Source organism: Vanessa atalanta, chromosome W (genome assembly GCF_905147765.1).
Source record: "Vanessa atalanta chromosome W, ilVanAtal1.2, whole genome shotgun sequence".
In the NCBI taxonomy this organism is placed as follows: domain Eukaryota; kingdom Metazoa; phylum Arthropoda; class Insecta; order Lepidoptera; family Nymphalidae; genus Vanessa; species Vanessa atalanta.
This window is the reverse complement of record NC_061901.1, coordinates 3390200-3406364: the sequence shown is the minus strand read 5'-3', so window position 1 is coordinate 3406364 and position 16165 is coordinate 3390200. Positions and strand designations below refer to the sequence as shown.

Here is a 16165-nt window from a genome sequence, read left to right as displayed (position 1 = left end):
CGCACTCTTTTGATATTTCGCAATATATCGGTTCATTGCAATTTGGATATACGATGGCTTTAAAATTTAATTTTTTTGATTTCAGCAAGTATTTTAATTCTTCGTCGTTTTGTTGAGCCTTGGATATTTCTGTATAATCGATTGGCGAAGGCATGTCTATCTGTTCGATTCTTGATAAGGTATCCGCCACGATATTTTGCGAGCCTTGAATGTACTCTATTCATTTACAAAACTGACTTATGAAATCCAGGTGTCGTAGGCGTCTAGTGTATCGTTGCCACTCGTAGCTTTTTTGTGTAAGGCGTACACGAGCGGCTTATGATCCGTAAATACGGTCACTTGTTGACCTTCAATCATGTACTTAAAATGTTTTACAGCCATGTATATAGATAGTAGCTCCCGGTGGTAAGCACTATAACGTTGCTGAGCTTCGCTAAATTTGCAGGAAAAGAAGGATAGCGGTTTCCATTTTTGGCCAATTTTTTGTTGAAGAACAGCGCCTGCGCACGTGTTGGATGCGTCAGTCATAATAGCTAAAGGTGCTCCGGAAACAGTTCAACAGCTCTAAGTGCATTCGATGTTCCGATTCCGAGTTTGAAAAGATAATGCTATCATCGATGTAATTAAATACAAAATCCAGACCTTCAAAAACAACATGGTTCATAAAGCGCTGAAAAGTTTGGGCTGCGTTCCTTAAGCCAAAAGTCATTCGTGGAAATTCGAACAGGCCAAATGGAGTTATTATTGCTGTTTTTTCAATGTCGTCCGGCGCCATCGGAATAAAGTGGTATGCCCGATGTAAATCAATTCGGGAAAATATCTATTTTCCAGCCAGTGGGTATGTAAAGTCACGAATACGCGGAATCGGGTACCTATCTGGCGTGGTGGTGATGGCATTAAGACTGCGATAATCGCCGCAGGGTCGTATTTCACCGTTCTTTTTAGCAACAACGTGAAGTGGACTGGCCCAACAACTCTTCGAAGGTCGATGATATGATGATGATATGCCTATTTCTTGCATGAATTTAAACTCTTTCTTAACTCTCATATATTTGTTGGCGGAAAGAGGTCGAGCGCGGGCGAAGACAGGGGGTCCAGTAGTCTCGATGTGGTGCATAACGTTATATTTTGGCACATTTTTGTAACACATAGGTTTTGTTATATCGGGATAAGCTGACAATAAATCGTAGTACGGGTTGGTGACCTGTGGGCCTAGCCAAGTTACATTCGTTTCATATCGAATCTCTTTCTACAATCGTTAACGCTTCGGCGTAAGCGATTATAGAAAACGATAAGTTGCTAGCCAAATTGACACGAGTGATACGATCGCTCATTCTACAATGAACTTAGAAAAAACCTACACTTTAGTCTATGGTGAGCGATCTTTAAAACGTCAAACCAACGTCAAAGTCGCAGTTGTGTACTTTGAGCGCGGGATCAACTCTTGTTTTGAATTGAAGTTTGAAGAATATTTATTTGAAGTGTTAAAAAATAAGTAAATTAAATAGGGTGGGTATACATTCTCCTTGTAATTGGTTTATAACAATATCACAGTGCCGAATTTAAATTTAAACATTACTTGTGATTCGAAATTTTATTTTATTATCCTGCTTAAGTATGACCGATACCTTAAATGATGTGATAACTTTTATAGAATGGAATATAAATCTCGAGCAAGCCCAGAACAGTTTGCAACTTTACTGGAATTCATGGAAAGGTACGTAAAATTATTAGTTATTTCGTAAATATATTCCTTTGTTATTTGAAAATCTATCATACTGTAGCACTTGAAAGTTTAAAACATAAACAATGACGCGATACGCGATAGGAACTAATATTACCACTTACGAAACAAACAATAATTGTGTTTGATTCTTTACTTAATCAATAGACCCTTTGTTTGTCTGAAATAGTTTTAACTTCTTCTAGTTATGGCGATATAACGAGACCCCAGCAAGGGCCATAAGGCCGAATTAAAGCTGACCGACTGTGGCAGCAATTAGAAGAGTTATTAAACTACATAGGTGGAGGAGTAGTAAAACCAAGGGACAAGTGGAAAAAAGTATGGTTCTAATAAAACCCCCCTAAAAATATTATTTTATAGTTTTCTATAATTATCATTCATTCACTTCATTATTATCAATCAGCTTATTTCAAAAATTATAAAATAATTGATGAAAATATTAATAACAAAAATTAACAAATAATATCCAGGTGTGGGCAGACTGGAAACCTAAAACTAAGAAAAAAGCTTTAGCAATACGTCGTGAGGCTTCTGGTACTGGTGGTGGTCCAAGCAGCAGACAAACTCTCACTGCTTCAGAAGAGAGGGTGTTGAGTATAATGGGTTTGACTGCTGTTGTTGGTCAAGCTGGAATTATAGAGAGAGGCTTTGATGCTAGTTTTTTTTTTTGCTTGGGGTCTTGGCTTACTAGTGTATTTTCTTCTTTAAATAAAAATTATCAAGTTGTTCATATTTTCAGGCTCAACCATCATCAGTGAGAAACACTCAACCATCCCCGACCAGAGACTCTAATTGTACGGTCTGTCCACCCCAAATTTCTACCACAGCCACGGATGAAATTATGTTGGATTTTATTCCTTCATGCTCTATACAAGGTACCTTTTTTTTAAAGATACAATGTTTTGCCTGAATAAATTTATTTGTGCCCAATTTAAAATATAGTTTTTTATTTTATTAGCAACAACATCAGCCTTTACTGCCACCTCATCACAACATCCACCACCAGTGCTAACGCCGCCGCCCGGCACTACGTCCTCGCCGGTGCCGTCAGCGACGACACCTGCCGCTACCACGTCACGGTGTGCTCCTCAACGGCAGCGACATCAGGCAAATCCGTCGCCTTCAGCGTCTTCCACCTCAACTCCGCGGCGCCATAGGCTCCTCCGAGCGCGCACACGCCGGGTTCAAACACCCTTTGAACGAGCCACAAGTGAGTTTGTGGCTGTTGAGAAATGCCAGCTCCAACTTGAGGCAGACCGTGAAAAAAATCACCATCAAAGGGAGTTGGAAAGATTAAAACTAGAGTCTAAAAGAATTGAGGTCCAAGAAAAGCAAAACGAAATTTTAAACAGTTTAGCTAATACTGTAGTCAATTTAATAGAAATTTTACCACAGTTGAGACCATCATCACTGCCTTCAACAGATATTATCCCATAAAATATCAATGTAGTAATAATGATCTCAGCTGTGGCTTACGTACATTTCAAATTGCCTACAGTATTAGTTTTTTTTTTTTAAGTTTCTGACTCCACAAAGCTAGTAAATCCTTGGTGCAAAGTATCCGTTTGTATAATAAAATTCTACAGCTATTTTTAATTTTGTTGATTCATACATTCATATTCGTTTGTATTTTAATTATTTATTGATTACTTTAATTTTGTTGTAGCATTTAAGAAACCTGATTTTACCTAAATGTTATTTTTTTGTTCTTACCTACACAATAATACTAAATTATTTATATTATATTATATTTTAACATCTTTTATTTGATTATATGTTAGTGTTTTAATAAAAATTTTGTTGTAATAATAAATCTGTTTTTATTATTAAATAAATTACATTTAAAGTAAAATTACCCAGACTTGTTCACAATACAATCAACTTATTAATATTTACAGAAAATAAATTAAGTATAGAGTATAAAAGTTTAATTTATAATTAAGAAATGTAAAATAGATTCATATTAAAGCTTAAAATAATCTTACTATATCCTATTCAATAAACAACTCAGCATGGCTCTTCCTTGGATTACTTCACTCTGGCTACCTACAAACACAGTGGATGTGGGATTTTGCATTATTGTATCATCCCTATTGTCATGTGCAGCAGGAAGTGGTTGTGGTGGTGGCAGCCCAGCTTGCAAAGCTATATTGTGTAATACACAACATGCCATTGTAATTTTGCTAGCTACATGAGGATGATAGTGAAGAACCCTGTCTAAGCAAACATCTCCACCTTGCTTTGAGTAATCCAAAACATCGCTCAATGCAGTTACGGGCTTGCACATGCAATCGAGTGTATTGTTCTTCCACCGTCATATGAGTTTATCATTTAACATATTAACGTTTCTGTGCTACTTATGAAAGAATCTAACATTTTCGAAATTACAGTTATTTTCTTATCGGTTAACAGTTCTTTATCATGCAAATGTGTAATTAGGGAATCATAGTGATTGGCATCATCATGGTCTAAATTACCAGTTATCAATTTAATTATCGATCCTAAGGGATTTAGTAAACCTCTTTTTACTCTCACAGCGGGCAATAGTTGTCGTAGCTTGTCTATCGTTATACTACGTAAATACTCTACTTGTTTCCTTAAGCCTAAAAATTCAATCGAAGACTGATTGCTCTTATCAATTAGATTACTAAACTCTACATATTTTTTCAAGTTGAAATCTAGTGTTAAATATATTCTGCTTAAATCGAATACCTTTATAACTGTCCATTTATCTGCTTGTTTATAAGCTTGTCCTATATTAATCGGAAGCAATCCCAGATTTGGTTCAATCTTTTGAACTTGAAGGCCCTCACTTTCGAAATTAAAACTGAACGAACAGACTGTACTCTATTGCAAAATTCTAAATACGATTCACCTTGCCTAATTTTCATGGATTCAAGTTCGATAGCAATGCATTCCTCACTATGCGGATCCCCAAAGTGTAACGTTAATAATTCCTTGAATTCGTCCCATGTCGTTATATCCTCGCGTTCACTGATAAGGGCCGCCGCATTGTCTTTAAGTCGGCTCATTATGGAATGCATAACATACATATTTTGTGTCGGACCCCCTACATATTTATTAATAACGTATTCGCACTGTCTAATAAAAAGATTTAATTGACGTTTATCTCCGCCAAAAAGTGGGATTAATTTAAGAATTTCAGTTGGGATGAGAACTATTTGCTCCAGATGTTCGTTAGTAGACATTTTAGTAATGAATATCGCGGTCTATCTAATAAAATAAAAATCACTATAATTACCTTTTTCACTAATACATTGTTATATTATATCTAAATGTATAATTATTAATATTATTAATAATTATTAATAATTATTTATTTACTTAATATTATTTTTGAATTTTACTTAATATTATTCACAAAAATTCATGTGAGAGATAAAATACAAATATGATACGTATAACTAAATTCCGATTTCACAAATTTTATATGAAAACCAGATAACAGTTAAAAAGAGAGAGTTCCAATCTCTAGATAACAAAACTCTACAATTTGAATAGGCATGAAATAGGTAAGGAAGGTGAAAAGGCTTACTCACCAACCAGCCAACGCCATCAGCATCGCTCCAACCACTTGACGAATTTATTTGTTCAATGGATCGCCGTCCGCGCCGGAAAATCGCGATAATCGGTAAATTTAGATACCCGAATATTTACGCGAATGCGCTATAATTACGACGATCCTGTCCGCAGTGCCAGTCAAGTTTACGAAGAGGCAAATTGATTTTTTTAAAAAATAAAAAAATATATATGTCGCAACCGGGTGAATTATTTCTGACAACGCCATCTAGTGGTATACGTTCGAGACTACGTTATGGAATCGTTTCCGGAATGCCAGCGCCACGTAGCGGCACTCGATGGAGTTTGTGTAAGCATGCGCCAGAGGGGAACGTCGGACATCACTACTTTCCGAGCGTTCGGCGCGTGCAGTCACAGAACCATCGCTCATTCCAGTCACCTACTTAAACTGTGTTACTGAGTCATTATACTGTGGTTGATTGTACAAGTGTGCTTTCTTGATCCTACGTCACCCACCGAACACATAAGAAAACCATGAACTATAACTGTGGTGATGGCCCTCCGCCGTCATCAGAAGTGGGATCAGCGTTGGATCAAAACAATGAGACGAACATCTGGCGTGCAATGTTCGAGCAACAAAACCAGAACATGCGAGCATTGATTGAGGCCCTGCAATCATCTAAGCCGGCCCACCATGAAGAACTACCAGCATTCGATCCTGAGAAAAAGGATGCTGATGCAAGATCCTGGTGCGCGACGGCTGACTTGTGTTTCGCCGAAAATCCTCCAAGCGGCGGTCGACTTGTTTTGGCGGTCAGCAAGGCGCTAATAGGTGAAGCATCAACTTGGTTATCTCAAATAGCCTATGAGGGTATCACATGGGTTGAATTCAAAGCTCTCTTCGCAACACGATTTATTTCGACCGAAACATTGGCGGGTACCCTCATTAAGATGAGTGCTGAGAAACCAAGTGAAAAAGAAACACTACCCGCATTTGCAAGTCGATTGATTTCGTCGCTGACCAACCGATGGAAAGACGTAAACAAGCCGAGCCGCGACTTCAGCGCATGGCATTTACTCCGAACATTACATCGAGAGAGAAATTACAACAAGAACTGAGTGCTTTTTCACATCTCAAGCGCAAAATAAACACCACCAGTGAGCTGTCAAATACAACTGACGTGAAGCGAGCGAGGATGACCAAGTTCAGTGTTATAATTGTGGCAAAAGTGGTCATAAGCGAGTTGAATGTAGAAGTAAAACGATTGACACGAGAGGACGACCTACAACATCGTCGAGTCAAGCATCGCAGCAGCCGGCAGCCAAGACCTTGGTTTGCTTTAAATGTGGCAAGCCGGGTCACATCGCCGCGCGGTGCAGCAGCAGCAGCCACGGCGGCGCACACGGCGGCGAGCGACGCGTTGACGTCTGCACGGTGCAGCCACCGTCCGGGACATTAATACACAAAGGTGAATTAATTCAGTTTACATATGATTCTGGTGCTGAATGCTCGTTAGTTAAAGAAAGTTTTTCATCAAAGTTCAGTGGCAAGCGCCACTATAATGTTGTTGCTATGACTGGTATTGGTAAAACACAAGCATTCAGTACAGAACAGATTTTATGTTGTGTAACGATTAACGGTCACCCTCTAGAAATCTTATTACATGTTTTGCCTGATAGCTATTTGCAAAGTAACGTTATGTTAGGCCGTGAGATTTTAAATCTTGGTTTCGCGGTAAATATGACAGCTACCGTGCTTTCGTTCACTAAGGTTTGTTGTGTAAATTCGATCAGTCAAAATAGTGATAATACATTACGATAAAATTCAAGCCGAATTGCATTCAATACCTAAAGTAACGACGCCATGGCATACGGTTCATATAGACGCGACGGGTAAACTTAGCGGCAAAAACAATAAAAAAAGAATACATTTTCGTGTTAATAGATGCGTTTACGAAGTACGTGTTGCTCTTTCATTCGACAAACATTGACTCTAAAAGTAGCATTCACGCCGTAACTAAAAGTACAGCTCTATTTGGTGCTCCAAGTCGCATAATAGCCGACCAAGGACGTTGTTTTGCGAGTAAGGAATTTCGTGATTTTTGTGTTAGTAAAAATATTGACTTACATCTGATAGCGACATGTTCATCTCGTGCCAACGGTCAAGTAGAGAGAGTTATGAGTGTTCTTAAATCAATGTTAACTGCGGTAGAAACAAGCAGTGATAAATCGTGGCAGGATACTATAGGCGAGGTTCAACTAGCAATAAATTGTACGATGAATAGAGTTTATTTATTTATTTATTTATTTGAACACCAACAAGCAGAACACTAACATTTACAAGGAATAAAATGTTCTAATAATATTTCTTAGTGACTACTTTTTTACAGGTGTTACATAATACCAACAAAAAATAATAGTTAACAACGATACAATTAAAAAGTTTAAAATTGAATTAATTATAAATAAAAAAAGTTATAAACAAAAAATTTAAGTTGATTTAAATTATTTGTGTTACAATAATAATGAATAGAGGAAAATTATCAAAATTAAACAAGTAAATTAAAATTAAAATGTCAGAGAATTATAAAAATATTAAGTTAACAATGAGAAAATAAAATAAATAAGTTACAATCAATAAATAAATTACAGATCAATAAATTATTCAATAAAAACAATCAAAAAATTACACAATCAAAATTAAGATTAAATATTGGTTTAGTCAAGATTGCAAAATAAAAATCCATATAAAAAAAAAATTACAATAAGAAGGAATTATTATTGAAATACATAAGTAACTGATTTCTGAAGCTATACAATTTATTATCAAAAATGTCAATGGTTCTCACTTCTGTTGAATTTAACTCTTGTGTACTTTTAACTTTATTTATAGTTTTATATATGTTGTTATAATTAATACACATTCTGTTAATAGGGGAGAAACGCCCTTGACGAGAGTGCGTTAATTTTTCAGTAAAAGGTGCATATACAGACGGCCTAGAAAATTTTCTTGCAGCATTAATCCTCAATTTACCTAATAGGTATGGGCAGTCTGTGGACCCATTAATTAATTCAAAAAGAAATATGTTGTCGAGAAGCTGTCTACGATCGCGAAGAGAAAGAAGTCCAAAATGCGACAATCTTTCCTCGTAGCTGTGCAGCCTACCAGCCAACTTAAAGTTATAGGACAGATGCCAAAGAAATCTTTTTTGGACTCGCTCTAATCTGTGGCTGTGAATCTCATAGTGTGGATTCCACACCGTGCAGCAATACTCTAAAATACTACGTACTAAGGCAGTGTACAGGGAAATTTTAGTTCGAGCCTCTTTAAAAACTCCACTGTGCTGGTAGATCGGGCCTTCAAGAAACCGTGTTGTTCCGGAGCAACAACTTGCTTGAAATGGGAAGAGATAATAGGATATACAAGTAGCTCAAACACTTTTGCAAATATTGATATTATAGAGATTGGTCTATAATTTTTTGCGGAACCTCTGTCACCGTTTTTATAAAGTGGTAGAACCAAGGCTTTTTTCCAAAGTATAGGGAATTGGCCAGTTTTTAGGGAACGATTGATGATCATAGTTAGTGGCTTCACTAGGTTATTTGCACACGTAGTAATAAAAAGTGCAGGAATTCTGTCCGCTCCCGCGCCTTTAGATTTGTTCAGGCCCTTCAAAACTCTGAGAATTTGCTCGGATGTAAAAGATATATGACTCAGACTTTGTGATGTACATATATTATAATTCCTGTTTGAAATATTTATAGTGGCAACGTTCACTGGAGGTGGCGTTGTACTATTGCTGAACACAGAAGAGAAATGATCAGCAAATAGATTGCAAATATCTGCACCATCAAGAGCTACACGGGAATTCAATGTCATTTTTGCGGGGTACGAGTTGTTCGGCTTTTTTTTCATTTTCAGGTATGACCAAATCAGCTTGGGATTAGATCTTAATGAAGACTCGAGGTTATTTATGTACTTAGAGTAGGATTCTTTTAATAGCTTATCACACCTTTTTCTTAAGAGCTCAAAAGTCAGAACATCACGGGGGTTGTTATATTTTCGTATTTTGACCCTGTATTTATATTTCTCCTTAATACAATTAATTAATTAAACCGCAATTGAACCAAATAGGATATTTAGAGCTTCGAGGCTTAGAAAGCGGAACATATTTTCGTATTAACGTCTGCAGTTGAGAATAGAAAATTGAAACCATGTCATCAACTGACATACATTCATTCATGATAACATCCCATTGGATAGATTCAAGTTCTTTTTGAATATTTTGATAGTCGGCCTTGTAAAAACAATGTTTGTGTATGTTATCATTAGGTGGTAAAAGTGGAGTAAAATTAATATCATACGAAAATATTAGTGGAGGGTGAAGTGAGGTGACGGACACGTGAGGGGATCCGTACATGCAGATAAGCTACTAAGCGATTTATTAGCAAGAACTAGATCAAGTATTTTGTCTTTGTTGTTCACTACGTGATTATATTGAGCTAAGTCATTGAGCGCCATAAAATCCGATAACATATTATGCAATAAGCTGTTAGAAGCACCCGCATCTAGTGAGTAATGGTTACCTGTAGTCCAAGACATATTACTTAAGTTAAAGTCACCTACAATTAGAAGGGTACCGGTTAAAGATTCTAGAACTCTATTAGAGTTGTCTAAAAAGTGCTTAAGAATATGCTTTTGGACGGGAGAGGGTATGTAGACACCGCAGATATAAATATTTTCCTTTGTGCCGTTTTTGTCGTCAAATTCAATATTGACCCAGAGGTCTTCGCAGAAAGATTCAAAACCAACAAGTCGAGAAGAATTAAATTGCCTTGAAACTGCTATCAGGACTCCGCCGCCGTCTTTCTTATTATGAAAACCGCTACTTTCGCGATCACGCCTATAAACTACATAACGATTACTATCAAACAACTCTGAGTCAAAGACGCTTCCATTCACCAAGTCTCTGTCAAAATTATTATATCATATGAACTACAAATTACATTATTAAAAAAGTCAACAGATTTAGTTCTCAAACCTCTAACATTTTGATAATATACCGATAAACCGTTAAGTGTGCCCTTTAGTAAGTATCAACCTTAGCGTATTTATGACAAGTTCATGATTGTGTCGTGGTTCCGGACTTGAATATATTTAGCATTTTCGGTTTTTCTTACGAAAATTCTACCATCTCGTACCCATACGAATCTGTAGTTTAACTCCTTAGCTTTACGACGAGTGGCAGCAAGCAACATTTTAGTTTCGGGCGATAAATGTTCTGTAATATAAATGGAGTCCTTCTTCGCAGTGGCAATTCCTAAGTGGCTGGAGTTCAGTTTCTCATTATTAAACTTTTTGTTGAATTTACTGTTAGCAGCAAGGAATTGATCGCGAAGACGTGGACTATTAAATTTCACCAAAACAGATCTGGGACGAGGGCTGGTTCTGTCCATTTTAGCAATTCTGGTGCAAATGTGTATGCTTTTCTCCTCGACGGGACAATCAATAACCTTAGCCAATTGTTGTACAGTATTAATCAAGTTCTCTTGCTTATGTTCCGGTATACCATGAATTTCCACATTACATGCCCGTGAGTGTTGTTCGAGCTGCGACAGGCGGGAATTTAATAAATCGTTACACGCGCGTAGCGCGTCATTATCCGCGCGAACCGATTCAATTAACACTGCTTGTGTCGAGCACTGCTCTTTTAATTTTTCTATTTCAGTGTTAAATGACAACATTGTCGACTCAAGAGAAGAAAGTATGTCGTGGATCTCCTTTATTTTAGGATTAAATTCGTTAGCTAAAACTAGCCGCAACTCCTCTCCGATAATGTCACGAATTGTCTCGGCCGTTAAACTATTACAGGAAGAGTTTTTACTGCGTTGCGTCACAAAATCCTGTTGTGCCGCAATTGCTGGTCCGCGTACCGGGGTATTTGTATTATTTCCTTTCTTCGGCTCTTTGCTACGACATAAATCGCAAACCCAAACGTTTATAATATCAGGGGTCATGTTCTTATATTCTAACAAAGTGTGTCTCGTGCAAATAACGTGATATGTATTTTTACAACGCACGCAATGCAAATAAGGAGCATCTTTCATAGCATTAGGACAGCCGGCGCACTTTATACAATTCATCATTCAGTTTTATTAGCAAATAATACGGGTAAGCAAAGTAATATTTAATAGTTAGACAACTGTTAGTTACAAGCGTACGCTGTGTGACTGTGAGTCAGCCGAGTTGAGGTCAATGACACGGTTGTCCGAGCGAAGACGATGCGGCAGCAGTGCAAGTTGTCGTAGGTCAGGGTGTTGCAAATATTTAAAGATGTTTTTCTTTATTACTACTAAATTACACGGTGTACCACTTTGAAATTTCACTGATAAGTTCACAATAATCACTACTTTAATTTTGAAACACAAAAAGCAGGAACTAATTACTTTAAATATATATTATTTATAAAAAAAACCAAGAGTGTAAATGAAACGTTGTTAACTGAGTGCGTGCGTCTATGAGGCGTTCTAAAAAACAGTTACAAAAGCTCCTCCACTTGAACTTTTAATCGGGAAAGTTGCAAGACCGTTGTCATTGATGTGTAGCGAAATAGAGACCGATGTTGATTTGAACGAAATTCGCAATCGCGCGGCTGAGAATATAACAAAAGGTGCGGAATATGATAAGGCTCGATTTGATAAAACAAAGGCTAAAATTAAGAATTTTGCAGTAGGTGACTTTGTATTGTTAGAAAACGAAGAACGGAACCAAACAAAGTTAGATTCGAAGTATAAAGGTCCGTTTAAGGTGATTGAGGTTTTGGATGGTGATCGTTACATGTTAAAAGCTTTAAATTCAAAGCGTACGTATAAATATGCACACGATAGGTTAAGAAAGATGCCAGCAGGTCATTTACCAGTCGATGTTGATGTTGATTATAGCTGTAACGGTATTGACGAGTAAGCTTAATGTGTGTAGACGAGTAAGGGGTGCTAGCGGCCGTATTGCGTTCGACCGTACCTGTAGTTATTACGTAGTCGTAGCCCGGTAGAAGTCGGTATCTCTTGAGGCAACTCAAGTAGACCGTGGGTGCGCGGTGCGCGTTTAACTCAGGCGGAGGTCGGGGTCTAAGAGAGACCACTATGGTGTGTAGTCACGGGGTGATACACATGGGCACATGCAAGGTTTCGATCCACGCTGTGGATGCGGCAGGGCAATGTGATTGGCAGTCGGCTAGAGAGCCGGGGCGCTAGAGTTTTTTACTCGTAGAGTTTTGTAAACTTTAAAGATAATGTTGCAGTATAGTGTTAATGTGGAATTAAATGACTGTGGTATCTGGCCTGGCGCGGTGATCTTGACTGTAATTGTAATTTTGATTATTTTGAATTCCTATTGTTCGATATTGTTTTAAAGTAGAGTTGAAGTTGAGTTGTTAATAAAAATTAAACTGTAGTGATCTAAGAGTTTCTTTATTTATCCGATGTGTATGTAATGTCAGAAGTGGCCGAGCAGAACAAGGTTTTCCTGTGGTATGTTTTGCCGGCAGGTTAACAATCACACGTGGGCGTGTGCAAGCAGGATGGTCGTGTCGCAACCGGGTGAATTATTTCTGACAACGCCATCTAGTGGTATACGTTCGAGACTACGTTATGGAATCGTTTCCGGAACGCCAGCGCCACGTAGCGGCACTCGATGGAGTTTGTGTAAGCATGCGCCAGAGGGGAACGTCGGACATCACTACTCTCCGAGCGTTCGGCGCGTGCAGTCACAGAACCATCGCGCATTCCGGTCACCTACTTAAACTGTGTTACTGAGTCATTATACTGTGGTTGATTGTACAAGTGTGCTTTCTTGATCCTACGTCACCCACCGATAGACGCCCACATAAGAAAACCATGAACTATAACTGTGGTGATGGCCCTCCGCCGTCATATATTTAAAATAATTGAGGATTGAATTAAACACGTCTGAACAGATTTGGATGCTCAGTTTAATTAATAATTGAAATACATGTTTGCCACTGTCTTAACTAAAATCTTACATTCCAGGAATTCATTTACATTGTTATGTTTCCCAGTACAACGACCACCCAACGCTAGAATGCAACAATGCAATTTTTAGGTTTTTACCGTGAATATTCTTCGTGGTACTGGTTGCATAACTAATGTTGTCTTAGATTTTCGCGATTATTACACATTGAAATAAAACTAGTTTTTAACGGATTTAATCGCGTATATTAATTATTTTTTTTAATTTTTATTTTAACATCCCGACGTTTCGAGCACTTTGCAGTGTTCGTGGTCACGGGCAGACTAAATCCACAGAGCGATTAAATCCGTTAAAAACTAGTTTTATTTCAATGGTTGCATAACTACCTACCGCCACCTCTTTGAAACCTAAAATCAACATATATGTTTAAAAACAAATATAGAATGTATTTAACTGATTTACAATTACATTCTTAACAAACATTTACAATTGTTTTTTTTTTTTTTTTGCACTTTTGGTCTCTTGTGTAAAATTTATGTAAATTCTTACCTACTTGATATGGCTTCTTGGCAGGGTGGCGGTGCGTCATTACTTTCAGCATATTGTGTTTTGTCATACGTGTCGATTGCTCGATGTTATCTGTGGGTTGTTTGAAACCCCCAATCTAAAAATGGAATAAGAAAATAGTTATATTTTTTATAATTTACTGTTTTTATATCCTCTGTTGGCAGCGAATAGCTCGTATTTAATTATTATCACAATTATCTTTCATTACTGTATTCTATAATGTGGGATTAACAAATTTATTTTTGACTTACCCCCTGTAGCATTCATCATATATTTATATTAGTTCTAACAGTTCTTTATTAGGCAATTTTATGTAGCACACAATATTACACGTAATAACACACGTTAGTCAACTTATAATTTAATAACTTTAAGTACATCAATATTATTTCTGTATACAGATCTTACTTTACAAGTCCTGTTGGCGTTTATCAGCATTCGATCAAACGAGCGTCTAGACTACAACTAGGGCGTACACTTTCATCCATATAAATTGAACAAAACATATTTTTTATAATTAGTTATTTATTTTATTCATCTTTTTTTTTTATCGCTACCTACGACATGACGTACGTAGCTAATGGCGACCACAGAATACCAGCGTTGAAGCTCATTTAACAATGGTTTAACACAAGCTGAGTGGTTTACCAATTTGGGCTTCACATTATTTTTGTCTTTTGTTACTTTATATATAGAGCCGAGATGGCCCAGTGGTTAGAACGCGTGCATCTTAACCGATGATTTCGGATTCAAACCCAGGCAGGCACCACTGAAATTTCATGTGCTTAATTTGTGTTTATAATTCATCTCGTGCTCGGCGGTGAAGGAAAACATCGTGAGGAAACCTGCATGTGTCTAATTTCAACGAAATTCTGCCACATGTGTATTCCGCCAACCCGCATTGGAGCAGCGTGGTGGAATATGCTCCAAACCTTCTCCTCAAAGGGAGAAGAGGCCTTTATCCCAGCAGTGGGACATTTACGGGCTGCTAATGCTAATGCTACTTTATATAATTTTGTTAATGATTTGTACAAGGTGTATGTCCAAATAAAGATTTATTTGATTTGATTTGATAGAATAGGTTAATAGGTTTGTGTAAGCCCGTCTGGGTGGGTACCACCTACTCAGCAGTACTCAGTATTGTTGTGTTCCGTTTTGAAGTGTGAGTGAGCCAGTGTAACTACAGGCACAAGGGACGTAACATCTTAGTTCCCAAGGTTGGTGGCGCATCGGTGATGAAAGGAATGGTTAATATTTCTTACAACGCCATTGTCTATGGACGGTGGTGACCACTTACCATCAAGTGGCCTATTTGCTCGTCCGCCTACCGCTATCATAAAAGTTATCAGTACCAAATAATGTTATTTTTTATTTTTTATAGTTATAGTGGAATAGGCGTTTGTCTTCCATCTCACCTGATGGAAAGTGAAGATGAAGACGAAGGTGGTACACGCCCATCCAAAAGAAACCTGTTCACTCTACTCTTAAAGGTTCCAGAGTTCAACTCGTCAGGAAAAATAGTCCCAGGCAGGTCGTTCTAAATTTTGGCGACTCTCACCAAAAACGAGCTGTCAAACCGTTTGGTTCGAATTTTGGGTATGTCAACAACGTATGGATGAAACTTTTGCCTGCGCATAGTAGTCCGATAAAGGAATGGAGATGGTTCAACCAGTTTGAAAAGAGCCTTCGAGCACTCTCCGAAGTGTATCCTATAAAAAACCGATAAGCTAGCAACTCGACGACTATGCTCAAGTGCAGTCTGCTATTTGAGAGCTTTTCGTTGTTAATTAACCTACGGGCTCTTCGGTCAACTGAGTCCAAAGCTTCCAGTTGATATTTGGCTGCACCGTCCAATAGATGACTACAATACTCCATGCGGGATCGAACTTGGGCAGTGTAAAGATTAAGCAGCTGTTCAGAGCTGAAGTACCGCCGAACCTTTGAAAGAATAGATAATTTCTTGGACGCCGCTTGCGCCATAGACTCAATTTGTTGGCCAAAGTTGAGGTTAGAGGTGATGGTAATACCTAGAAGCCCTAGATGGTTAGTAATCGGTAACGATACACTTTCGAAAGTGGGTGTTAAATCGAAGCTACTCTTTTTCGCGGAGAAAAGACACGCCTGTGTTTTTGAAGGGTTGAACTGGACAAGATTGGCGTCACCCCAATCGGACACCCACTGCAATGTCACATTCACCCGTTCAATCATGGACTCTCTCAAGGACCGTATTTCCTCTGGACTAGCTCGCGAGTTGGACACGTACCTCTCAATTACTGTGCTGTCATCGGCGTAGCTAATAATACCAGGTTTTAAAAGATCGTTTA

At 37.8% G+C, this 16165-nt stretch overlaps 1 protein-coding gene across 1 annotated transcript; it reads right to left on the bottom strand.

The window, feature by feature from the left end:
- Positions 1-237: 237 nt before the first annotated feature.
- On the bottom strand, positions 238-1117 carry LOC125075534. Its single transcript, XM_047687247.1, has 2 exons — positions 859-1117; positions 238-500 (listed from the first exon to the last, which is right to left on the bottom strand). The coding sequence occupies exons 1-2, from the start codon at positions 1115-1117 to the stop codon at positions 238-240; spliced, it is 522 nt and encodes a 173-aa protein (XP_047543203.1).
- Between the last annotated feature and the right edge of the window lie 15048 nt (positions 1118-16165).